Source organism: Vicia villosa, linkage group LG2 (assembly GCF_029867415.1).
Source record: "Vicia villosa cultivar HV-30 ecotype Madison, WI linkage group LG2, Vvil1.0, whole genome shotgun sequence".
Classification (NCBI taxonomy): Eukaryota; Viridiplantae; Streptophyta; class Magnoliopsida; order Fabales; family Fabaceae; genus Vicia; species Vicia villosa.
In genome coordinates, this window is record NC_081181.1 from 122,765,280 (window position 1) to 122,791,830 (window position 26,551).

Genomic DNA, 26,551 nt, shown 5'->3' on the forward strand with positions numbered 1-26,551 from the left:
CATAAGGACAGGGGCGAGGGAGCAAGGCATTACGCGTAAAACTAGCCATTACGCGTAATTATTGCTAGGGAAACAAGGCAATGCGCGTAACAAACTAGGCATTACGCGTATGACCAAGCCTGTGTAGAATTTTCCCATTTTTGTTATTTCTTTCATGATTTCGCATGCGACGTAAATTCTAAGGATCCCAGAGAGTAATAAGAACATAGATAACTAGAAATTAAACTAGGTCGGTGGCAAATGAGTAAAATGTGGGAGTTTTACGGGGACTTTAAATAGACGAGAGGCTTGTGTGCTCATTTTGTGGATCTCTTACTATTGGATGTTCTACTGGGAATGGTGTAATTCATTGAAGGAATTAGGGTGAGTATGTGGCTCACGTCACGTGTGATCAGTATGGATCGTGATATGTATAATATTATATTGAATTGTGTATAATTGTATGTCATGCATTATCATGTCGTGTTAAGTGGAGATGAGCCTAGGTGTAATTCTATGATGGGTACCTAGTCTCGTCCGGACTCTTAAGGTAGAGTCGTATGGAGATAATTCGTAGTTCAGAGAAATAATTAAGACTTATCCGAATTCTGACGAGAGTCAGGTTAATATAATTGAACCGTATTGGTAATGCTGGTACCACATACATGGAGTTGTGATGGGTGAATCACTGACATACATAATTAAAATATGATTTGTGCATCGTGAATGTGTGGGGTGTTGTTATGTGATTTGTTTGTATATGTGATTGTTGCATTTATGTTGTGAATGCTACTCCTTAGCATGTGATATTCACCGGTTATTATTTGAATGGGATTCTCACCTCTTTTCTGTTGTTGTGTTTGTGCTTCTTTGAAAGTACAGATAATCAAGGTACTTGAATAAGCATGGAGCATGTGTTGCTCGGTTGAGTCTTAGGAGTCGCTCTGATACGTAACACTGGGGAACATGGGATTGCTTTATTTGCATTGTTTTATTTGTTTCATTGTTACATATCTTGTTTTGTTGGATTTATGTTAAACCACGAGTTGGTGAAGTTATTTCTCTTGAGGCCTTAGAGCCATGGAAGTGAATTATTTTTGAACTTCCGCTATAAGATTTATTTGCTGAGCAATAAAAGATAAAGTGATTTGATACTTCATGAGTTTTTACGGGATGTGACATTCCTACTTGTGTGAACTTTGATTGATCTGTGAAAATTATGTTGTTATTTTATAATTAAGTTATGGGAAAACTAGGGTGTTTCACTTCGCCACTATAAGACTTCTGCTAATTTTTACCTTTCTTCTTATCGAACTTATCATCCTTTCGCAAGAATTTTCCCTTAACAGTCAAACCTTCACCAACCGTCGAAGGTTTATGCTCCTTTCATTCGTTTAAGTCCTTAGAATACAAGGCTGATTGAACTTCTTCAAAGATCAGAGACTCCCTTCCATACAAGAGAGTTTCTTTGAAGTGAGCATGTGACCTAGGCAAAACGCACAACAACAACATTGTTTGATCTTCATCATCGATCTTCACATCAATATTTTCAAGATCAAGAATCAGCTTGTTGAACATATTCAACTGCTCTGCCAACACTTTGTCTTTAATCATCTTGAATGAATACAAAGCTTACTTCAGGTAGAGTCGGTTTACTAGTGATTTGGTCATGTACAAACATTCAAGTTTCACCCATAACCCTGATGTCGTCGTCTCCTTTGATACCTGTAGAAGAACCTTATCACCAAGGCTCAACGGAATTGTGTTGTGGGCTTTCTCGATCATGGTCATCATTTATTTTTCCGTTAACGCAGCGTCCATAGCTACCGCTCCCTTCAACGCTCCAAACAACCCTACTGGACTAGTAGGGCTTACATCTTCAAGCGCCACAGACCGAAATCGTTCACTCTGGTGAAATTTTCAATCTCATACTTAGTTGAAATCATCTTCTCCATGCTCACCACACCAATTTGTTATGAAAACGATGCCAAGAACAGAGTATAATAGGGAACACAATGGGAAGCAAAAAAGAACAATAAAGGTTGATTATAACTGTTATTCTTTACTTTCTCTTTGAAACAAGATTATAAGTGTTACAAGAATAACAAATAACTCTCTCACCCTAAATTAGGATTTGTTGTATGCAATAATGAGAGATTAGTATGCTATTTATAATAAACTTAACATACTAAACTAACTAACATACTAAACTAATGGACTTTTCACAAATACCCATTACAAGCTAACTTAGGGTACAAGTTAACTTAAACAATTGGACATAACAAACAGACTCAATTCGAAATACTAACAATCCTAGCATTTCGATACCCACATATTGGAACAAACTTCGATTACAGTATGTAGATCTTCGACAGCAGCATGCGAACAAGCTTCGACCTTATGCATATTCTCTGTCGAACCAGAGGCTACCCTTCGACATAATAGAATTCAATTCAATTCTCACATTATCTTTTAAAGATAGTATGTGCTTGATCTTTTGCAATAAACAAGAAAGCTTGGATGTAAAGTTAGAAGAAAAGTGGCAAAGTTGACAAGGGTCGGTGTCAGCGCAGAGTTAATCTTTTACAAGGCTGAATTTAGCATATGCAATCAATGTGGTGGGTAAATTAATACATAATTCGATGGTGAGACATTTTTGCAAGCTCTAGAGATTATGTTCTATCATATCTCAAAGCAACTTTTAGGAGAAGACTCTTGTTTAAAAAAGGTGGAACTCTAAGTATGAAGGTCTAAATTAGTGTTTATTATGCAAGTTCAGAATTACCTCATGCTATTCTACCTTCTTGTATGGAAATCTTGTTGCTTTGAAAAGTAAGAAGTAAAGTCTAGTTATTTGATCATGTGCTAAAGCAGAATAGAGATATGTCACTACAAAGTTGTGAACTATTTTTGATGAGACAAATGTTATATTATTTAAACATACGCACCTTATTCTATCAACTCATAGATGTTTTTTGTGTAATCAAGATGGAATTAATAAGAGAACTATGGGTTCTCAAAACCAAGAAACACGAGAAGTCGGTATAAAAACCCCGACTACAAAAAGAAAATAAAATTACACGCCAATTTGAACCTATGAAAGATAAAACGAGGGATCTTTGTTTGTTAAACTCATAGAAGCTACAAATGGGATGAGTAATTTTGCCTATAATGGACCATTTTCAAATCAAAGATTTGATATTCCACACCGTATTATCCATATTATCAACTCATAGATGTATTAACAAAATGTTTTACCAATAGAACTATTCAATCTTATTTTAAAAAACTGTCGATATCTCTTCACTAATTTGAGAATGAGTAAGATTAAAATGTAAATAATTACATTTGTATTATTTACATTTATTAATGATATTTATATTAATAATGTAAATATTTTACTTTATTCATATGAAGGTTATTAAATTTAGATTTATCCAACAAGTTAATGTTAATATTGTAAAAACAAGATGATGTTGCACTATAGAAACACCACATGAACAAATGTTCAAGTTGTAGTAACACAAGAAACAAATGGAAGCAAAAGAAGCCACATGTCATTTCTTCTATCTCCCTTTCAATGGTTACCGAAAAACTTGCAATGGCCAATCACTCACACTTTACATTTACCTGCCACTTCTTATCGCTCTCCCGTTTTATCTCTCCTACCTATTTGCTTCTCTTCCTTTTTCTCCAATTCATTCATTATTCTTCACCCCTTTTTGCCATCACCATGTGTTTTCTTCACCATCTCCAAACCAATACCTACACTCTTCTCAATATTTCTCACATGCAAAAATATATATAAATTATCATATGCCATGATGTCACTCACGTTCTTTGCATGGCCTAAATTCTACCTTTTTTCTCAGATCAAGTGAATACCATGTTTTGTATAATAGCTATTTCTTGCTGTGCAATCTTCTAGTGTGTACTTGTTTGAAGAAATTATTATTATTATTTTTTGTGAAATTGGAGTATTATGTAATGGAACAAAAATGGCACCAGGGAATTATTGCAGCTCTCAGTTAGTAGCTATATTAAAAGGTGGTGAGTGTTCCATGGAGGATCAAAATGATGATACTTTGGGGAATTTGAATCAGAATATTGTTGGCAAACCTCCAAGGGATCATTCTGTTAGTATGCGTCATTGCACCAGCTCTTCATGGTTGGCTGATTCGGTTAGTATATCATAACCATCAAATATTTCTTTTACTATTTCACGAATCAAAGCGACAAAGGCCTAATACCGGTGTATCTCCAAACCTTACCAATTTTATTTATATTTTGTTAATTGAGTTGATTAACAACTATGGTATATTTTGGTTATATAGGAATCAAATATTAATAGTGTTAGCATTAAACCAAACACAGAAGATAAATCAGAGTTTCCTCTTATATTAAGATCTGGAAGTTGTTCTGAGAAAGGACCAAAGCAATACATGGAGGATGAATTTGTATGTGTTGATATTCTTCTTGAATTTAAATGTGTTGCTCAACAACTAGATCTTCCATCTCCATCAGCATTTTATGGGGTATGTATATTTCTTCCTAAGTTGAGTTATTTGCATGCATTTAATAAACTCATGGAGATTGTGTAATATTGATTACTATGTAGGTATTTGATGGACATGGTGGTATTGATGCAGCATCATTTATCAAAAAGAACATGTTTAACTTTATAATTGAAGATTCTCAATTCCAATCTAGCACTAAGAAAGCTGTTAAGAATGCATTTGTGAAAGCTGATCATGCATTTAGAGATGCCAGTACACTTGATAGTTCTTCAGGAACCACAGCTCTAATAGCTCTTGTCTTGGGAAGGTAAGGCCAATGACCTAACCACCATCTAGAGTCTGTCTTAAGTTTTTGGAGACCTTGTGCGATACCCTGCCTTGCACACCCTCAAATATGGGTCTGACACCAATTATTTATCTACATTTAATTAAGCTATAAAAATTGGCTAACTTCTTATGTTGCAGGGTCGTGCTGATTGGGAATGCAGGAGATTCACGCGCGGTGTTAGGGAAACGCGGCCGAGCGGTTGAACTTTCAAAAGACCATAAACCAAATTGCACATCTGAAAGATTAAGAATTGAAAAACTAGGTGGTGTTATCTATGATGGATACCTAAATGGACAACTATCAGTGGCACGTGCACTAGGAGATTGGCATATAAAAGGTTCAAAAGGTTCAAAAAGTCCATTAAGCTGTGAGCCAGAGTTAGAGGAAATAGTCCTAACAGAAGAAGATGAGTTTTTGATATTAGGGTGTGATGGATTATGGGATGTTATGAGTAGTCAATGTGCTGTTACAATGGTTAGGAAGGAACTTGTGCAACATAATGATCCTGACATATGTGCTAAGGTACTTGTTACTGAGGCACTTCAAAGAAATAGTTGTGATAATCTAACGGTTGTTGTGGTTTGTTTCTCAGAGGATCCACCTTCTAAAATTGAAATTCCTAGATCACATAGGAGAAGGAGTATTTCTGCTGAAGGTCTTGATCTTCTCAAAGGTGTTTTGAATGGTAGATGAATGGATAAGATTTTAATTATTAGAGATTTGTACAGATTGAGTTGTTGAGTGCTCATACTAGAGATATATGGATCATCAATAAGTCTCTTTTAGCCAAGTGATGAATTGAACAATAGATGACATAATTTGATTGTTGATTCATTCAATTTTGGGTTAGGAGAATTAAGAAGTAAATTAGTTAATTTTTTTTTTTTTTAATGTTTTTCACTTCTTATTAGGTTGTCTTTCATTTTTTTATTTTTGAGTTTATTATTGTATATTTGTAAGGAACATTCAATTTTGTTTTATGATTATGTCTTAAAAGATAACTTTACTTTTTTTTTATAGATGTGTCTAGTCACCATTTAAGCGTCATTATTACTCTTTCTTATCTTAACTATTTATATCAATCGGCAACTCGCTATTGTTTTTTCTTCAAGTAAGGGAACCAAATCCCAAATATCTGCAAACAACCATCTCATATACCATAGCATGCATAACATTCTAGATTGTTTTTAAGTATTATTGACTATCCTTACATATCAACATAAGTCATTTCTACGTAATTTGCGCTCACTCATATACTTTTTTAAAAAATGTATCAAAATACCACTCTTCCCAAGTGTGATTCATGTGAAACTTGCTTAATTAACAATGAAAAGAAGATGCATCTTGTTAGTATAGCTACTATAAATTATTTCTCATAAGACTTCTTTTAACCATGTATATTCATACATGCACAACCTCAAATATTTTATATTCATATGTGAATTTGATTAGTTTATTTAATGTCATTTCACCTAGAAGCATTCAAGATCATGTTGAGTCACACCATGTGTTTTGAAAACTGAAATAACAAGTCACTACACTAATATCTGCAGGGAGGTTGGTATCAGTTTATTTATGGTCATTACACTAATATCTGCAGGGAGGTTGGTATCAGTTTGTTTCTTTGTTTTTTTATCTCATTAGTATTGTCTTAGATTGATAAATAATTTGTTATGGCCAGCTACTCATTATTTAAATTCAGATATAATTGTTATGTACATATTATCCGTTTTATTATGTGTGGCAGATAGTATAGAAATTCACAGGAAGTTATGGAGAACAATAACCTGCATATCTCTGGAAAAAAAGCAAGGGCACGACGATCGCTTATTATGAAAGAAAACTGTTCAAAACGTCAAAGACAGAATTGCAACCAACCTGATTCAATCAATGATACGTTCTATTCTCCTAATTGCTTCACAATGAGACAACCTTTGTCTGAAATCACTCCCTCGGCTCAGAATCAAAAGACTATCGCACAGATTGTCGAAGAAGGGATTATGCTGAGTGCGCGTATGCAGAATTCTGAACCGAGTATAACCAGACATGTGTTTCGAAATAACATGAAGTCATCCCATTTAGATTCCTTGGGAACAAATTTAATGTCTAAGTTTTCTACTGATTGTACAAATGAGAATGGTCATCCAACTACAATTGAGAATGCCCAACATGGGGTGATTTTTTCAACCAACCAATTCTATGATCCTGGAAGTTCTTCCAAGAATCCCATGTAAGGTTCATTTGACCAAATATGCATGCCTGTAGAATGTAACTAATTAGAGTTTATTTAACTTTTATTGACTTTCATATTATGTCAAATTTTATAACAGAAATACCGAAAAGAAAAAACCTATTTGTGGCAGGCCTAAGAAGCAGCTGGGAGTACCAAGTCTTGCCATGAATTTGAATAGTAATCCCCCTAATGAAGCTGTCAACATATCTGTAGCACAACAGCCAACGAGGTACAAGTTCTTAGTTTCATATATGCTCTGTCTTCAATGTTGATGATAATTATAATATTTTTTGAATAACTCACGACCTTAATGATTATGCATGTGTTCAACCATTTCCATGCATGAATATGACCAACTAGCAGTGTTAGCAGTAGAAAAAACAACCGTCGTCAACAAATGCCAATGAAACAGCCACATCATGTATCTGATCGAGCATCACCTGTGTCACCCCCAAAGGCATAACACCTGAAATAAAAGAGCCAGCATGTCCTGTTTTTACCCCTGTAGTCAACTTAGATTTCAACAGCGACTCGGACGAAGATAGCGATTACGACCCTTTTGCAAGTGAGTCAATTGCAAACTCATTAGTTCTGTGTTCAATATTCCCACCTTATTTACGGTTTTATATAAGAAATATATAAGAAACATGTTCATATATTTTATATTACACTTTTTCATCCATTGATAGCTTATTTATCTGATGAGAACTTCTGTTCCGAACCTGAAGATAACGAGGCACCTTTTACAATTCACGACAACTACACCCGTTCTTCTGAAGGTATATCATTTTTTTGACATTTGCTATTTTACAAATATCATAGTAATTTTTTCCTGTCTATTACAATGTAGCTTATTACGACATAGGGGACCCGCTCATCGAATGTCGTTATTGTAAATCCATGATGTGGTATCAAGAACGGATGAATAAAATTTCCCATTCTGCTAATCCGAAGTTTATGTTGTGTTGTTGCAATGGGAAAGTTGAAATACCACTACTAAAACAACCTCCAGAAGTTCTTGCAAAATTGATGTTTGACCAAGATAACGTAGTCAGCAGAAAGTATCAACAACATATTAGAGTTTACAATATGATGTTCGCGTTTACATCGCCGGGTGCAAAGTTGGACAATCGTTTTAACAATGGAGGTGGACCACCAACTTTACGGATACAAGGTCAAACATGCCATCAAATTGGAAGTTTGTTACCTTCTCGAAGAGACACACCCAAGTTTGCTCAATTATATATTTATGACACAGAAAATGAGGTCCCCAATCGAATGAAGTGTCTAAGGTATAAATAATACTAACATGCAATCGTTTTATTTATAAAAATAAACTGAAATTATGATGTATAATGCAGCTGGATATTTATGTAGTCATTACTCACATGTATGCATCTTATTCATAATACTGTTAACCATTTCCTTATGCTTTTATTACTTAGGACTACCAAGAACATTGATCCAGAAGTTGTACAACAACTATCTACAATGATGTATGAACACAATACTCATGTCAAGAGCTTTAAAATGGCAAAACAATGGTTCAATGAAGCGGATACTCAAAACCTGAAGTTGAGACTCATAGCTGACAGATCCACGGATGGAAGAGTGTATAACCAACCGACAGTGTCTGAAGTTGCTGCCTTAGTTGTCGGTGATATTGACACAGCAGAAATGAGGGATATAATTATGCAATACCAAGGAGGCGGACTTAAGCGAATCAACGAGCTCCATGCAAGTTACATGGCCTTCCAATATCCTTTGATTTTTCCCTATGGTGAGGACGGTTATAGACCAAATATTGCCCATAGAGACTTGCCAATTTATCAGAATAGCTTACGAAATAGGCTTACAATAAGAGAATGGCTATCATATCGCATTCAAACAAGGTTAGCTGAACCTAAGACTTTGTTATCTTCACGAAGGTTGTTCCAACAATTTCTTGTCAATGGTTACACGATGTTAGAATCTGAAAAATTAGAATGGATTCGCAAGAATCAACCTAAACTTAGGGTGTCCAAGTATAATTCTGTTAATGACGAGGGTGAACAAAGTCAAATTGCAGGTTCAAGCATCGGTAAAAGAGTGGTTTTGCCTTCGTCCTTTGTTGGCGGTCGTAGGTTTATGGATCAACTTTACTATGATGGCATGGCTATTTGTAGTAAGATTGGTTTTCCGGATTTGCTCATAACTTTCACTTGCAATCCTAATTGGCCGGAAATTCATAGAGTTCTTGGACCACTGCATTTGAAACCACAAGATCGACCGGATGTCGTTTCAAGAATATTCAAAATCAAGTTTGATCAATTGCTAGCAAATTTGACAAAAAATGGTGTATTAGGCAAAGTACTCGCATGTGAGTTGTCCCTTAGCACTTTTCTGGTACTTCTTTTTAATACTAATGTGGATTCTTATGTGTTTTTAACTTTTGTATTCTTTTGATCACTAGATATGTACACCATCGAGTTTCAAAAGAGAGGATTGCCACATGCACATATACTACTCTTTCTGCATCCGTCCAACAAGTATCCACGACCAGAAGACATTGACAGGATCATTAGTGCAGAAGTTCCTGATCCCTTGCAACACCCCAGGCTGTACAATTTGGTTAAGTCTCATATGGTTCATGGTCCCTGTGGCTTGGCAAATTAGAGGTCCATTTGCATGAAAGATGGGAAGTGCTCCAAATATTACCCAAAAAATTTCAACCTAACACTATAGTTGACCAAGATGGGTATCCAGTTTATAGGAGAAGAAACAATGGAAACACAATTGACAAAATGGGATAATCTTTCATAGTGGACATGTTGTACCGCACAGCCCAAGTTTGTTGTTAAAGTACGAAGCACACATCAACATGGAATGGTGCAATCAAAGTACTTCTATCAAGTACCTTTTCAAATACATCAACAAAGGTTCAGACATAATTTCTGCTGTTATACAAGGCCAGTCCAAGGATGCAAATTCGGGGAAAAACAATGTTGACGAAATTAAACAATATTTGGATTGTCGATACATTTCCCCAAGTGAGGCATGTTTGAGGACATTTGCATATTCCATACACGGAAGAAAACCAGCAGTAGAGAGAATGTATTTTCACTTGGAGGGAGAACACTTTGTTTACTACAGAGATCACGAGCAAGTTGGTGATGTTATGCTCAAACCAAGTGTTACCGAATCAATGTTTACAGCTTGGTTTGAGGCAAACAATAGTTTTGAAGAGGCAAGGCTTTTAACTTATGGTGACTTTGTTTCTAAATTTGTTTATCATAAGTAGGAGTTGGAAGCCAAGGAAAAGAGGGTATACCATTGGTCGTCTTTGTTGGGTGCCTCAATGCTCAGGTGAATTGTTTTATTTAAGAATGATGTTAACTGTTGTTAAAGGCCCTTTATGTTATAATGACATCAAGAAAGTTGATGGTGTTCAACATAAGACTTTTAGAAAGGCATGTTTTGCTATGGGTTTCCTTCAAGATGATCGAGAATTTATTGAGGCCTTCAAAGAGGCACATGTTTGGGGTTCAGGTTTATTCTTACGAAAGTTATTTGTGACTATGTTTTTGTCCTCATCCATGAATCGACCTGCACACGTATGGAGAAAGTCTTGGAAGTATTTATCTGATGGTATTCTTTACGAACAACGGTTGGTGGCAAGAAATCAAGGTATCAATTCTCTATATTATTTTACCGTCAATGCTAACTTTGTTGAATTTCATTATACTATAAAATAACTTTGAAAGATTTCCAATATTCTTCTACATAGTTTCTTTGTTCTAAAAATTTTAACACTGTCAAATAATATTCATACTGGTATGTATTAGTATTTGTAGGTAAAATCTCACTTTATTTGTCATTTACCATGCTGCATTGTTTCTTGTTGTCTTTGTTCCAATATCCATTCGCAATGCATCTAACTATGAACATGTTGCTGGTAGTTTTTGTTTATAAAAACAGATACGTGCACATGCATTATGTCCATCAGCTTAACTCAAATACAAAGTGGTGCAGCTTTATTATTCATATTTCAACTTGAATATTTATTGCCATATTAATGTAACTAAACTTTTTCATGGAACCATCCTTAGAATTGACACTTACCGACAAGGAACTTCAACAACTGACTTTGATGGCTATTGAAACACTATTACAAAATAACAACAAAACATTGAAAGACTATAAGCCAATGCCATATCCTAAAGGTTATGTTGTTTCCTTCTCGGGTAATAGGCTTATTTATGATGAGCGTCAATATGATCCTATTGCTCAACAACAGCTATTTGCAAGGTTATACGGTTCTCTAACAAGTATAATGGCTAACAAATAGCCTCTTATATTATGGTTTACATATAAATACCGAGTCTCAATTTCTTATGTACTTATATCATATTTTACTTCATTTCCGTATAGATGAGCAAAGAAGCATTTATGAAGAGATCATGGAAGCTGTAGAGAAACAAAGAGGCGGCGTGTTCTTTTTATATGGATACGGTGGGACCGGAAAGACTTTTATGTGGAACACTTTATCAGCGGCCCTTAGGTCTAAGAAAAAAATTGTCTTGCCTGTTGCATCAAGTGGGATTGCAAGTTTGTTGTTACCAGGTGGAAGAACAGCTCATTCTCGATTTAAGATTCCAGTCCCTACTTTAGATTCTTCTATTTGCAACATTAACAAAAAAGATGATATTGCTGGGCTTCTCAAAGTTACAGATCTAATAATATGGGATGAGGCTCCTATGGCTAACAAGTATTGTTTTGAGGCACTTGACAAGTCATTGAAAGATATTATGAGTGGAACTACACATGGTCAAGATAAGATATTTGGAGGTAAGGTTGTTGTTTTTGGTGGTGACTTCAGGCAAATTCTCCCCGTAGTACCAAGAGGTACTAGATCTGACATTATTTATGCAACAATCAATTCTTCATATCTTTGGGATCATTGTAAAGTCCTAAAGCTCACAAAAAACATGCGGTTACAAAGTGGTGCAGCTACTTCTACAACAGAAGACATTAGGGCATTTTCTGAATGGATTTTACAAATAGGTGATGGGACAATGTGCGAGCCAAATGACGGTTATGCTGATATTTGTATTCCCGAAGAGTTTTTAATTGCAAATTTTTCAGATCCTATTAAAGCTATAGTAGAGGATACATATCCTGATCTTATTCATAATTATCTTGACTCCAACTATCTTCAAAGTCGTGCAATTTTAGCATCAACAATTGAGGTGGTGGATGATATCAACCAATATATCACAACTCTTATTCCAGGTATTCATACAACATTTTATGTAGTTAAATATCGGATTAGAATTGAATGAGTAATACTTAAATAAATTTTACCTAATATGGTATTTTTAATAAATATTGTAGGGGAGGAGAAGGAATATTTTAGCAGTGATTCTATTGACAAATCTTATGCAAATAACTTTGATGGATACGAGCATGTCACACTCGAGTTTCTTAATGCACTCAAAACATCAGGATTTCCAAATCATTCTATCAAGTTGAAAGTTGGTGCGACTATCATGCTAATGCGCAACCTAGACTAATCTGAAGGTCTGTGCAATGGGACACGACTAACAGTGACTAGGCTTGCTAACCATGTCATTGAAGCTAAAATCATTTCTGGTAAAAATGTTGGTAACATCATTTATATTCCAAGAATGTCTTTGTCTCCTTCCCGATCACCATGGCCATTTAAATTGGTGAGAAGACAATTTCCAATAATTGTCTCATTTGCAATGACAATAAACAAGTCTCAAGGACAATCTCTTGACCATGTTGGATTATATTTACCTAAAGAAGTATTTAGCCATGGTCAATTTTATGTGGCTATCTCTAGAGTTAAATCAAAAAAGGGTCTTAGGATTCTTATTCATGACAAAGATAAAGAAGCATTGACTATTACCACCAATGTTGTGTTCAAGGAACTACTCCAAAACATTAAATAGGTATCCTCTTTGCTTCCCCAATGTGAAAATATACTTGCAATTTACTTTATAATTCAAGCTCATACAAGATTTCGCTTTATTGCAAATTTCTTATTCGGGTTACCAATTCTCATTGCAGGAAAACAATTCAAGCATATGGTGCTGGTTTTGAAGTTGGTTGCTTTAACAAATATTTAGTTACTCAATGTAAACAATTATTTGTTAAATCATATTTAAACAACATTTCAGTTTCTACCAAGGTTCTTATTTTGTTAACATGTATTTTGTTCCTGTTACAACTGTCGCACCCCAATTTTTGACCCGCATATTTCATTCATCGTTGGCTTGTCCCATTTTATTTCAAGTATATTCATCATTTAAACATCGCATTGTTGCATATTCTGGAAAAAATGACTTTTTATTAAAGTCAACAAAAATAGCGTATATTTCGCATCTTTTTATATTCTTATTCGAATTACTATGTTTTCGAAATTTTATTTTAGACTCCATAGATTTTAGTTTTTTGTCATCATCATTTTAAATAAAAAATTAGTTTTAGACTTAGTTTAGATTAATTTTAGTTTTAATAGTATTTTGTTTTTTAGGTTAGATTTATTTTTTTTAATAAATTGACTATATTATTAACTTTAAAGTTCATTTTGCTTTTTTTATTTAATTTTTTATTCTTTTGTTTCCAACTATTATCATTATTGTTATTATTTTCATTATTATTATTTCATTTCTCTATCTTTGTTGTATAAAGTCAAAAGAATAAGACAAAAAAAAAGCACATGATGGTCCTTCACGTTTTGCTCATATCACCATCATCCTCCTACAAGCCATACAGAAAACAACAAAGCTCTGCACTTTGCAGTCCCAATACTCCAATTCCTACACCAATTTGTCCAACACAGAATCTGCATCAAGAAAGAACATAAATTAGCAAGCCACATTTGTTCAAATCTGATCCCAATTTCCCCCCAAAACTCATTGATATTCATCTATAAAAGCAGGGGATAGGACAGACGGAAGGGGGGAGGAAACCGATTCAGAGAACAAAAAAAAGAACACACAGAAACTCTACTCAAATATCTGTGAAATCTTCCTCCAAATTTCAGTTTCTAAACCTACAAAAATCTGAATCATCTCCATCTAAACAACTTCACGATTCCAAAAGAACAACTCCATTTTCGATTTCAAAAAAATCTTTCATACTCCCTCTAAAACTGTCCAAAGATCTCTCCAAAACCTCCATAGTCCTCCATCAGAATACACCTCACAAACATTCTTCAAACAACAAAAAACTTTCTTCAATCGACCCTCTGCCCAGAAACCATAACCTTAGCGTTAAAAATCATCCCCTTCATTCATCACTTGCAAAACCGTAACAATCAAAAACAAATACCTCTCACAAAATCAAACAGTGGCTCACGACCTCAACCAACAACCACACACCTCAACGTCATACCACCACGCTTAGCCTCCCATCCATCTTCAACCTTGTATCGTCCATGCTACACCTTCAATAATACTCAGCAAACACACAGGAGACGCATAGATTCAGAAGCGAAAAAGAAGGTATACGAACAAAAAGAGGTTCATAGAGCAAAAAAGTTGAGAAGATCAAGAACATACCCGGGTTTGAATCTTGTTTTCGTTCGCCTTTGATTAAATGTCGTTTTTCCTCTTCTGGTCCCGTGATTTTGTTTGTAAATCATCTCAGAAAATCGTTGTTGAATTACTTTAGAGTTCTTGCTTTTGAACATGTTTTTTTGTTTGATTGATACGCGAAAGTGAGAGAAACAGAACGTGAGTAGAAATAGAGAGATGGAGAGGAAGAGCGTGATTCTTTGTTTCAGAGAAGAAGCGCCGTTTTGGCACTTTAGGTTTTTTTAATAACCTACTTGTTTAGTTTAGAAAGAGCTGGATTCTGGGTTGACCCGGTCCGGCCCGGATTCAATGTTTTTTTAGCATTTTTGTTCAACTTTTAAACTTTGGGCCTCTCACACCCCCATTTAGTTCTTGCTTTAAGTGTATGGTGTTTATTTTTTTTTCTCTTTGTTTCTATTTTAAATTTTAATTTTATTATTTGTTATGTCTTTTTACTATAAGAATAAAACACAAAAAATATTTGTATTATGTAAGTTTTGTTAGATTTTTACTTCTTATATTAAAAATACCAAAAAACATTATGTTGATCTCATTCCAAAAAAATCAATAAACCTTGGTCCAACGCCAAGTCGTTACAAATAATTTCTCGATCCAATGTCGAGTTCCCTTTTCAAAAATTCTTTAAACTATACCGAAAGATCGAGTGACAAGAAGTGTACACCTCTTGAATACCTCGGTCCTTTTGGATTAAAACATTAAATAAAGAGCTTTCTTAATCAAATCAAAGTGATCAAGTGACAAGAAGTGAACACCTCTTGAATACCTTTGGTCCTTTGAATTAAAATCTTCATTAATCAAATCAAAGTGATCCTGTGACAAGAAGTGCACACCTCTTGAATACCTTGATCCTTTGAATCAAAACACACTAATCAAACCGAAAGATCCTGTGACAAGAAGTGCACACCTCTTGAATACCTTGATCTTTCGAATCTTTTTTAATCAAATCAAAAGATTAAGTGACAAGGGGTGCACACCTCTTGAATACCTTGATCTTTTGAATTAAAACACTTTAAGCAAACCAAGAGGTTAAGTGACAAGGGGTGCACACCTCTTGAATACCTTGATCTTTTGAATACATTAATTAACAAGGACAACAAGTGACAATGGGGCTAGCTCCTGTTCAATACCTTGGGTAAAGACGCGCTAGGTGCACACCTATGCTCAATCCTTTGCTAAATGTCCCTTTAAAACACAACCTTAATTTCATTCAAACCTTTTTGCCTTATGGCCATTCTCATTTTAAAACTCTTTTCATAAACGAGACACTTTGTCAAGTTCATATGCGAACATACTTCCACATGTGAAGATCGAATATCTTCCACTCGAATGCGATGATGGCCAAAATCATGTCTTATCTTGATTTAGTCATCCATTCTTGTAGTGATCTCATATCCATGTGCGCGTAGTATTTCCATTTGAAAGCGATCGAGTACCTCTTGCTAAAATCAACCAACAAACATTCGTGGTTCTTTGTCCGAACTACGATTGCTCTGACTTTCCCATTGCACTAGGGAATACGTAGGCACAAGATACAAACGTCTTGGCGAGCATATTAATAAAAAATCATTTCTTTTTTCTTCATAATAAAAAACCTAAAAAATCTTTCTTTTATCTTTTCTCGATTAAAAAGCTAAAGAACGCAAACATTATACTAACACTCAAACACGAAACTAACTAAATGGGTCCCATCGAGTACGATGGAGGTGAGGGGTGCTAATACCTTCCCCTTGCTTAACCGACTCCCGAACCCTAATTTGGTTGCGATGACCATCTTATCCATTTCCTTTTTATTCGTGGGTTTTATCGATATTTTCCCTTTCCTTTTCTGGAATAAATAAAGTTCGGTGGCGACTCTGTTGTACTTCGAGCGCGCGATAAACGCTCGAGTCACATTTTTACCGCTACAGAAAGTGGCGACTCTGCTGGGGATACAATCCTAAGAGGGTCAACCCTAGTTTAGTTTGTTTTATGTTTGAGTGTTTGCTTTTGTTTGTTTATACTTGTGTTTTTTATGCTTATGTTCTTTATATTTATTCTTGTACTATTTATGTTTCTTTACTCTTGCTTTACCGCTTTTTATTTTATTTCTGTATATACTCAATTATGGGTATGGGAATGATATTTGAGTGAAGCTCTCAACCCGAGCTTTTGAAAAACAAGAGAAAAAAACATAAGTTAGGAGGTGGTTGTGTAGTGCTAGTCCCCAAGGTGAACACCTTGAATGGCTAATACGAAAACCCCACTTGGAGGAGACTTATTCATGAAATTTGTCATAAGATGGTTCACCCGTCGCATGACGAAAATCTGATTTCGTCGTTAACTCCAAGGACCTTTAGAACCTGTTCCATCTATGGTGATGTAGACATCTCTACTATCAAAAACCTTAGAGCTAACCTTGTGAGGGGATTCTTGGGTAAAATAATATAGAACTATCCTATTATAAGAAGCTTTCCTCAGTAGGTTCTTTTATTCATTTACATTTATCATTTTAATTCAGTCTTTGTATATCATCGTGTTGCATTCCATATCATATGACATTGCATCATTCCTGCATGTAAAAAAAAAATCATGCATCTTCATTCATACATTCAAGTTGTCAACAAAAGACTCATTTCATTTGTCTTCACCCTCAAGTGGTCTATTTACCGTCAAGTTGATTCCTCAACACATTAAGCTGGGGGCATGAATCTGAAGACTATGGAAAAACTTCAACGAGACCAAGATTTGCTAAGAGCGAAAGTTATCCAGTTGAAGAGCCAATATATCAGACATGACAGATCATCCTCGTCACTGATTATTCACTAGGCCTTGTTTCCTTCTGTTTGCAAATTCCTTGTGTTGTATTGTGTACTGCATTGAACTTTGTTTGTCCCTGAATGTTAATTTTAATGAAATGAACATTGCATATTTGAATCAATCCATTAACATCCATTGTGTGCTTCTTTATGCTTTATCTTTCAAAAAAACAAAAATATATCTCTTGTTCCTTTTTCTTTTATGCAAAGATTGGAGGGAGGATGATGACAACGAAATACCCAAATTGTTAAATTGTATTCTTTTAAATAAAACTTTGCTGATGATGTACAGGCATTGTTTCAATCCCCAAACACTGGAGAAATAAGGAAGTTAATCCCTTGTCAACCCCTTTGAGCCTTCGAAGTTGGAGTTTCTTTTTAAACGAAAAAACCGCAATTTTAACCTGGGGCAGGGTAGTTCTCAGTTAATTTGTTTGTGCATTCAATTACAAGTAAATCATTAAGTACACCTTTCAATAAGGGTTTCAATCAAAAGTGATCAAGATCATTAACCATTATCAAGGCAGTCATTATCTTTCCAAATACAAAAAAAAATATTTCAAAAAAAAAAGAGCCCGCTAAGTCAAAACCTACGAAGGAGACTCAGGCAAAATTGGGGCATCCCGCTGACTGTGATCTCAAATGGAACAGTTAAGGCAAAAGTTAGGGATAATAGAAACAAAAAAGAGAAGTCCATAAATTCCTTGAACAACAATAAAACATTGTGACTATCAAAAGGAAGAGGTGACTGCCATCTCGAAGATTCCCTAGGCCTTTAAACCATCATCATTATCGTAGGTGCAAGTCCAAAAGCCTTTTGGAACCTGAATGCATAATTTGAGTTAATTGAGCGTAGGATTGAAGTTCATCACGAAGAATGGGGTGGGTACAAATGTTTTTGAGCCTATATCCTTTGTTTCTAAAACCGTGAACCAAGCCACGTTACAACCTTCAAAAGACCTAATTGAAGCAAGGTCTATTTTGAAAGCATACTACAACAAGGTTGCGTTAACCTGACTCCTAAAGATCTTTGCAAATCGTTTGTTTTACCATACCTTTTGCTTTATCCATCAATTTGAATGTCTAGACAACTGTGTTTGGACCTTTGATTCACTTTCTATACATCAATAACATCATTCCAATAAATGACTTTGATTTCAAAATATGCTTTGAGCATTGCATTAAAATTACCATTTTTGAATGAACATTTTATTTGCAAGTAAGCACTCATCTTCAAGGAAGTTCAAATGGTCAAGAGACTTGATCAGTGATCCTATCAGGGGCACGTTACTTCAAGATCATGTTGTTCAAGATTTATACTGGGGCAAGTGTTCCCAATATTCATTTCAAGGAACTGAAGCAACAATCAGTCAACAATCAGACAATCAGGGGCATTCTTCTTCGGTGATCCCCAAGCAGTTTAGCAGTCCTTCCCAAAAGGATCATCAGCGTGACATATTAGAATTGGCAATGTTCTTGTGTTGAGGAATCGGAGTTCCAATCTTCCCTCACAAAAGAGTCTACCTCAGTTGCCATAACCAAATGCATTACATTAATCATTCACATCTCATGCATAGAAAAATTCAATATCATGCATCAAAACAAAATCCATACTCATTTTCATTCTTTCAAGGTCCTGTTGTTATCAACACTTTATCTTGTGATCAAAGCCCAACTTACTTAGCATCTACCAAAAGATTTTTATCTCTTCATCCAAAGCTAATCTTGGATTTGTATTTGTCTCTCTTCGTTCAATGCTACTATTGGATGTCTTTTTGTTTCTCTTCGTCCAAAACTACTCTTGGATTTGTATTTGTTTCTCTCTGTCTAAAGCTACTGTTGGACATGTTGTTTCTCACCTTTTATCCAAAGCTACTGTTGGATATCACAACCCCTAGTAAAGTGTTATTCAAAGCTACTATTGAATGATCTTTATATCTTTGAGCGGAAATACCATTCTTTTCTCATCCAAAGCCACTCTTGGATGTTCTTGAGTTTGTTTTTTCCTTCCCCATCCAATGCTACTATTAGATGGTCGCTCGTATTTTCCAAATTTGGTATCCATTTCATCTATTGCTCCTTAGGATGGCTCTCGTATATTGTCAGCTTCAGGTTTCCTTTTTGCATTCAAAGCCACTGTTGAATCTCTTTGGTTTCCGTTTTATCTAAAGCTACTGTTGGATTGTCCCTGATGTTTTTCAGAGTTTGGATTCCATTCGTTCAAAGCTACTCTTGGACGTCTCTGCCATAACTCCAAGTTTGTAGGTCTCCTCTTGCATTCAAAGCCACTCTTGAGTCTTGTTGGTTTCCTTCCATCCAAAGCTACTACTGGATGCCTCCGATGTTTCCCCAGAGTTTGGATTATTTTCAGATTCATTCAAAGCCACTCTTGAATGTCTTTGATGTTTGGTGTCGTCTAAAGACACTCTTAGACGTTCCTACCCAAAGTTTTGTTTCAGATTCATTCAAAGCCACTCTTGAATGTCTTTGATGATTTCCATCGTCTAAAGCTACTCTTAGACATTCCTACTATCTTTTTACCCAGAGTTTTATCCCTCTTTTCTAAGTTTCTCCATCAACAGTTTGTCACTCGTGGCACTAGTTCCCCACATAGTTCAACATATGTCTCATATCATATTGCATTCAAAACAACAAAAAAAGAGTCCATGCATTGCATTTCATTTGCATGTGAAGGACAAAAATTGTGTACTTTGTATTTAAGTCTCTTCACATCTTCGATAGAAGAAACTTAAATAGGGGCATCTGTCGCACCCCAATTTTTGACCCGCATATTTCATTCATCGTTGGCTTGTCCCATTTTATTTCAAGTATATTCATCATTTAAACATCGCATTGTTGCATATTCTGGAAAAAATGACTTTTTATTAAAGTCAACAAAAATAGCGTATATTTCGCATCTTTTTATATTCTTATTCGAATTACTATGTTTTCGAAATTTTATTTTAGACTCCATAGATTTTAGTTTTTTGTCATCATCATTTTAAATAAAAAATTAGTTTTAGACTTAGTTTAGATTAATTTTAGTTTTAATAGTATTTTGTTTTTTAGGTTAGATTTATTTTTTTTAATAAATTGACTATATTATTAACTTTAAAGTTCATTTTGCTTTTTTTATTTAATTTTTTATTCTTTTGTTTCCAACTATTATCATTATTGTTATTATTTTCATTATTATTATTTCATTTCTCTATCTTTGTTGTATAAAGTCAAAAGAATAAGACAAAAAAAAAGCACATGATGGTCCTTCACGTTTTGCTCATATCACCATCATCCTCCTACAAGCCATACAGAAAACAACAAAGCTCTGCACTTTGCAGTCCCAATACTCCAATTCCTACACCAATTTGTCCAACACAGAATCTGCATCAAGAAAGAACATAAATTAGCAAGCCACATTTGTTCAAATCTGATCCCAATTTCCCCCCAAAACTCATTGATATTCATCTATAAAAGCAGGGGATAGGACAGACGGAAGGGGGGAGGAAACCGATTCAGAGAACAAAAAAAAGAACACACAGAAACTCTACTCAAATATCTGTGAAATCTTCCTCCAAATTTCAGTTTCTAAACCTACAAAAATCTAAATCATCTCCATCTAAACAACTTCACGATTCCAAAAGAACAACTCCATTTTCGATTTCAAAAAAATCTTTCATACTCCCTCTAAAACTGTCCAAAGATCTCTCCAAAACCTCCATAGCCCTCCATCAGAATACACCTCACAAACATTCTTCAAACAACAAAAAACTTTCTTCAATCGACCCTCTGCCCAGAAACCATAACCTTAGCGTTAAAAATCATCCCCTTCATTCATCACTTGCAAAACCGTAACAATCAAAAACAAATACCTCTCACAAAATCAAACAGTGGCTCACGACCTCAACCAACAACCACACACCTCAACGTCATACCACCACGCTTAGCCTCCCATCCATCTTCAACCTTGTATCGTCCATGCTACACCTTCAATAATACTCAGCAAACACACAGGAGACGCATAGATTCAGAAGCGAAAAAGAAGGTATACGAACAAAAAGAGGTTCATAGAGCAAAAAAGTTGAGAAGATCAAGAACATACCCGGGTTTGAATCTTGTTTTCGTTCGCCTTTGATTAAATGTCGTTTTTCCTCTTCTGGTCCCGTGATTTTGTTTGTAAATCATCTCAGAAAATCGTTGTTGAATTACTTTAGAGTTCTTGCTTTTGAACATGTTTTTTTGTTTGATTGATACGCGAAAGTGAGAGAAACAGAACGTGAGTAGAAATAGAGAGATGGAGAGGAAGAGCGTGATTCTTTGTTTCAGAGAAGAAGCGCCGTTTTGGCACTTTAGGTTTTTTTAATAACCTACTTGTTTAGTTTAGAAAGAGCTGGATTCTGGGTTGACCCGGTCCGGCCCGGATTCAATGTTTTTTTAGCATTTTTGTTCAACTTTTAAACTTTGGGCCTCTCACACCCCCATTTAGTTCTTGCTTTAAGTGTATGGTGTTTATTTTTTTTTCTCTTTGTTTCTATTTTAAATTTTAATTTTATTATTTGTTATGTCTTTTTACTATAAGAATAAAACACAAAAAATATTTGTATTATGTAAGTTTTGTTAGATTTTTACTTCTTATATTAAAAATACCAAAAAACATTATGTTGATCTCATTCCAAAAAAATCAATAAACCTTGGTCCAACGCCAAGTCGTTACAAATAATTTCTCGATCCAATGTCGAGTTCCCTTTTCAAAAATTCTTTAAACTATACCGAAAGATCGAGTGACAAGAAGTGTACACCTCTTGAATACCTCGGTCCTTTTGGATTAAAACATTAAATAAAGAGCTTTCTTAATCAAATCAAAGTGATCAAGTGACAAGAAGTGAACACCTCTTGAATACCTTTGGTCCTTTGAATTAAAATCTTCATTAATCAAATCAAAGTGATCCTGTGACAAGAAGTGCACACCTCTTGAATACCTTGATCCTTTGAATCAAAACACACTAATCAAACCGAAAGATCCTGTGACAAGAAGTGCACACCTCTTGAATACCTTGATCTTTCGAATCTTTTTTAATCAAATCAAAAGATTAAGTGACAAGGGGTGCACACCTCTTGAATACCTTGATCTTTTGAATTAAAACACTTTAAGCAAACCAAGAGGTTAAGTGACAAGGGGTGCACACCTCTTGAATACCTTGATCTTTTGAATACATTAATTAACAAGGACAACAAGTGACAATGGGGCTAGCTCCTGTTCAATACCTTGGGTAAAGACGCGCTAGGTGCACACCTATGCTCAATCCTTTGCTAAATGTCCCTTTAAAACACAACCTTAATTTCATTCAAACCTTTTTGCCTTATGGCCATTCTCATTTTAAAACTCTTTTCATAAACGAGACACTTTGTCAAGTTCATATGCGAACATACTTCCACATGTGAAGATCGAATATCTTCCACTCGAATGCGATGATGGCCAAAATCATGTCTTATCTTGATTTAGTCATCCATTCTTGTAGTGATCTCATATCCATGTGCGCGTAGTATTTCCATTTGAAAGCGATCGAGTACCTCTTGCTAAAATCAACCAACAAACATTCGTGGTTCTTTGTCCGAACTACGATTGCTCTGACTTTCCCATTGCACTAGGGAATACGTAGGCACAAGATACAAACGTCTTGGCGAGCATAATAATAAAAAATCATTTCTTTTTTCTTCATAATAAAAAACCTAAAAAATCTTTCTTTTATCTTTTCTCGATTAAAAAGCTAAAGAACGCAAACATTATACTAACACTCAAACACGAAACTAACTAAATGGGTCCCATCGAGTACGATGGAGGTGAGGGGTGCTAATACCTTCCCCTTGCTTAACCGACTCCCGAACCCTAATTTGGTTGCGATGACCATCTTATCCATTTCCTTTTTATTCGTGGGTTTTATCGATATTTTCCCTTTCCTTTTCTGGAATAAATAAAGTTCGGTGGCGACTCTGTTGTACTTCGAGCGCGCGATAAACGCTCGAGTCACATTTTTACCGCTACAACAACAAACTATGGAAATTTACTAACAGTAAGGAAACACCTAAGGGTGATTTTTGGATAAATTTTATTAGCATGCCAAGGCGAGTTTTTGATACCTATTTGGCAATTGGGTACTATATTTGAATAGGTTTCTAAATTTATATTCATGGCACACAAGGATACCTGGCAACTTTTTATATTGCATACTATATTTAAATATATATCTATTTAAATAAAGCATTACAGCAATTGGATAAACATGGCACACAAGTGACTGCAACTTTTTGGAAAATTTGAAACAACTAACCAAAATCCATGTCTGCAATATTCCTTTCTATAAACCAAGCATTCTTATAGTAAATTAAAACTCTCATATGATAGGAGGCTTGGAGAAGGTTGGAATTTCATCTTATTCACACCCAAGTTCACCATCATATAAACAATTGTAATCATAGAGTTATAAACAATTTTAAGCATTATGTTATAAACAATTGTTCACCGGCATATAAACAATTGTAACAATACAACTAATCATAAAGTTGTTTTTTAAGACATTGCACTAAATATAACTTAACAACGAACGAGATATAAATACACGGAGAAACATAACTTCATTAACTTGGGGAAGCAAAGTGGAATCACCCAAAATAAAAATCCATTACATGAACGACCAGTACAACATAAATACACGTAAACGCGATTACACTCCCTCCTTAAACGGTTCAACAGCCAAACGACCAATGTGTGCGCCTCCCTGTTTATCCTCAAGGACAACTTGTCTCCTCTCTTCAGCCTTCTCTGTCTGGCATACTCATACCATCCAACCCCTATGTACGCCTCCTCCTCTGTATTTCTCGGCGCGCATCGTAGATCTTCTTGGTACACAATCCCCATATCTGCATCGAAAAGATCGATTTGCGTGGGAAAGGCGGTTAAGAACCTGCAAACTTCCCGCAGAAATACCTGAACAAAAATTAAATTCATTACATCATCATACTGAATCCGGGAAGTTGTTTTGTTAGTCATTATTGTGCAAAGTAACTCTTACAAGTACATTACGCTGCGCAATTCGACCGGATGCAATTGTTTTTGTCCACGAAATTGTATCGTCTTTGTGGGAAAAACTCAAATTTGAATCCATGCTTCCAGAACTGCACAACAGTTACGATAATCAATGACAACCTATAACAAATTTACACATCATGGATTACTATGAGGAAACAATTTCAACACATCCGCCTGGACATTTATGCTGATCATACAAGGGAAATAACAATCGGCAAGTAACTAATTCATACACATATCAGATTATCACTACACACGAAAAATATGAGAAACGCAAAACATATTGAATCGTATGAATTTTGTAAATACAATTTCTTCAGCAATGTGTCAGTTGCAGTATATCAGTTGCACACAATGCATCGATTGCACCATATCATGAGCAGCTTAGAAAACTTCTAAAATTCATTGCATTCTAAACTTCATGGCGTGTGTGATGATATTCAGAACAGTGAAATTCTTCCCAACATATAGTTCAATTTATCAAAGCTAGAAATCATTGAACATTAGGTCAAAAAACAATTTTCAGTTCCTAATAATCTGAATAACTTACCTGAACTCCGACGAAACATCTGAAGGTGGCTCCACAAAGGCTTCCATTTGCAAATCGTGAAACAACTTCAAAGGGATTCATCGTTTGCAGTATATACAATCCCCTTTTTATAATTGAAAATTTGCTTCTCCTAATAGCCAAACAGTCGCACAATGGAGTGCACATTTCAACAAAATATTTTCACCACTGCTATGGGATTCCATGGAGCTCTATAACTTTACCTATCCTAACACGTTTAATGGCTCTTCTATGTTTTTTTTAGATTTTTTACCTGACACGTATCCCCTCCTTTTGACAGAAGTTATCAACAACCTTCAGCTTTAAATGGACAATCTTGCCTATTTTGATTTTGGGCCATGTCAATTACAATCTTTTTATATTTGGGCCCATTATCTTTTATTTTTGGTGGAGCAAGGTTTAAAAAATAAACCTATTTTACAAAATACTAATTTCTAAATTTCTTATGAAACAATAACTTTTTTAATATAGCTTTTTTTCTAAGCTTTTTATATTTCATTTAGGTCAAACTTCGTTACTGCGCATTTTTCTTATCGTTGTTATTATACTACACCACCAAAAAAATGCACCCGTGCGACAGCACGGGTCTCCGACTAGTTAACAATGAAAAGAAGATGCATCTTATTAGTATAGTTACTATAAATTATTTCTCATAAGACTTCTTTTAACCATGTATATTCATACATGCACAACCTCAAATATTTTATATTCATATGTGAATTTGATTAGTTTATTTATAGTCATTTCACCTAGAAGCATTCAAGATCATGTTGAGTCACACCATGTGTTTTGAAAACTGAAATAACAAGTCACATCAAAGACAAAGACACATGGAATTTGGTTATCTAGTTCGATCAAATTTATCTACTATGAGAGTGAGGGGAAGAGAGAGGTTCATTGATCCAATATACTTCAAGAGTTGTTATAAGAGATTATTAGATGGGTTACAAGAAAATAGTCTTCCAAATTCACAAATTCAACTCGTATATTATATTCAAGTGTTTCTCAATCTCTCCTCATTTTAATATATGAGTCACACAAACTTTAGAAGTGTCTGTTTGAATTGGCGGTGGACAAAATTGATTTTGACAGAATTGATTTTAATAGAATTGAGTTTAGTAGAATTGATTTATGTTTTTATACAATTATACAAAAGTGAGTTGAATAGTAAATTTCACTGTAAAAATCACGTTTAAACTCAGAAGCTACAAATCTTAGCTTATAGTACAATCAATTCTGGAGGCAGAATTAATTCTGCTTCAAAAGAACCAAACACCTCAAAATCACTCCAAAATCAATTCTATACCCTTAGAATTGCTTTTGACCTTTCCAAAAATCAAACCAAACATGCACTTAAACTACCTATCAAACACATTGGTCATTTAAATAACACTAGTAGAAGACCCGTGCTTCCGCACGGGTAAATTCATTTATTTCTTAGAT

At 34.9% G+C, this 26,551-nt stretch overlaps 2 protein-coding genes and 1 pseudogene across 2 annotated transcripts; all 3 read left to right on the top strand.

The window, feature by feature from the left end:
• Positions 1 to 3,711: 3,711 nt before the first annotated feature.
• LOC131646716 (probable protein phosphatase 2C 47) lies at positions 3,712 to 5,730 on the top strand. Its single transcript, XM_058916686.1, has 4 exons — positions 3,712 to 4,160; positions 4,314 to 4,514; positions 4,598 to 4,803; positions 4,962 to 5,730. Exons 1-4 carry the CDS (start codon positions 3,978 to 3,980, stop codon positions 5,515 to 5,517), a joined length of 1,146 nt encoding a protein of 381 aa, XP_058772669.1. The 5' UTR covers positions 3,712 to 3,977; the 3' UTR covers positions 5,518 to 5,730.
• Positions 5,731 to 6,596: 866 nt separating this feature from the next.
• On the top strand, positions 6,597 to 9,712 carry LOC131649912 (uncharacterized). The gene is made up of 7 exons (XM_058919651.1): positions 6,597 to 7,054; positions 7,155 to 7,286; positions 7,585 to 7,622; positions 7,747 to 7,836; positions 7,908 to 8,349; positions 8,503 to 9,416; positions 9,510 to 9,712. Exons 1-7 carry the CDS (start codon positions 6,597 to 6,599, stop codon positions 9,710 to 9,712), a joined length of 2,277 nt encoding a protein of 758 aa, XP_058775634.1.
• A 205-nt stretch (positions 9,713 to 9,917) lies between these two features.
• On the top strand, positions 9,918 to 13,011 carry LOC131649913 (uncharacterized; annotated as a pseudogene).
• Positions 13,012 to 26,551: the final 13,540 nt, after the last annotated feature.

What these genes read in the sequence shown, in the direction of transcription:
- LOC131646716 (XM_058916686.1), top strand. Translation starts at nt 3,978, where the DNA reads ATGGCACCAGGGAATTATTGCAGCTCTCAGTTAGTAGCTATATTAAAA. An exon ending in CTTCATGGTTGGCTGATTCG is followed by an intron (nt 4,161 to 4,313) that starts GTTAGTATATCA and finishes TTGGTTATATAG; the next exon opens with GAATCAAATATTAATAGTGT. An exon ending in ATAGCTCTTGTCTTGGGAAG is followed by an intron (nt 4,804 to 4,961) that starts GTAAGGCCAATG and finishes CTTATGTTGCAG; the next exon opens with GGTCGTGCTGATTGGGAATG.
- LOC131649912 (XM_058919651.1), top strand. Translation starts at nt 6,597, where the DNA reads ATGGAGAACAATAACCTGCATATCTCTGGAAAAAAAGCAAGGGCACGA. An exon ending in GTAGCACAACAGCCAACGAG is followed by an intron (nt 7,287 to 7,584) that starts GTACAAGTTCTT and finishes AGATTTCAACAG; the next exon opens with CGACTCGGACGAAGATAGCG. An exon ending in AATCGAATGAAGTGTCTAAG is followed by an intron (nt 8,350 to 8,502) that starts GTATAAATAATA and finishes TTTATTACTTAG; the next exon opens with GACTACCAAGAACATTGATC.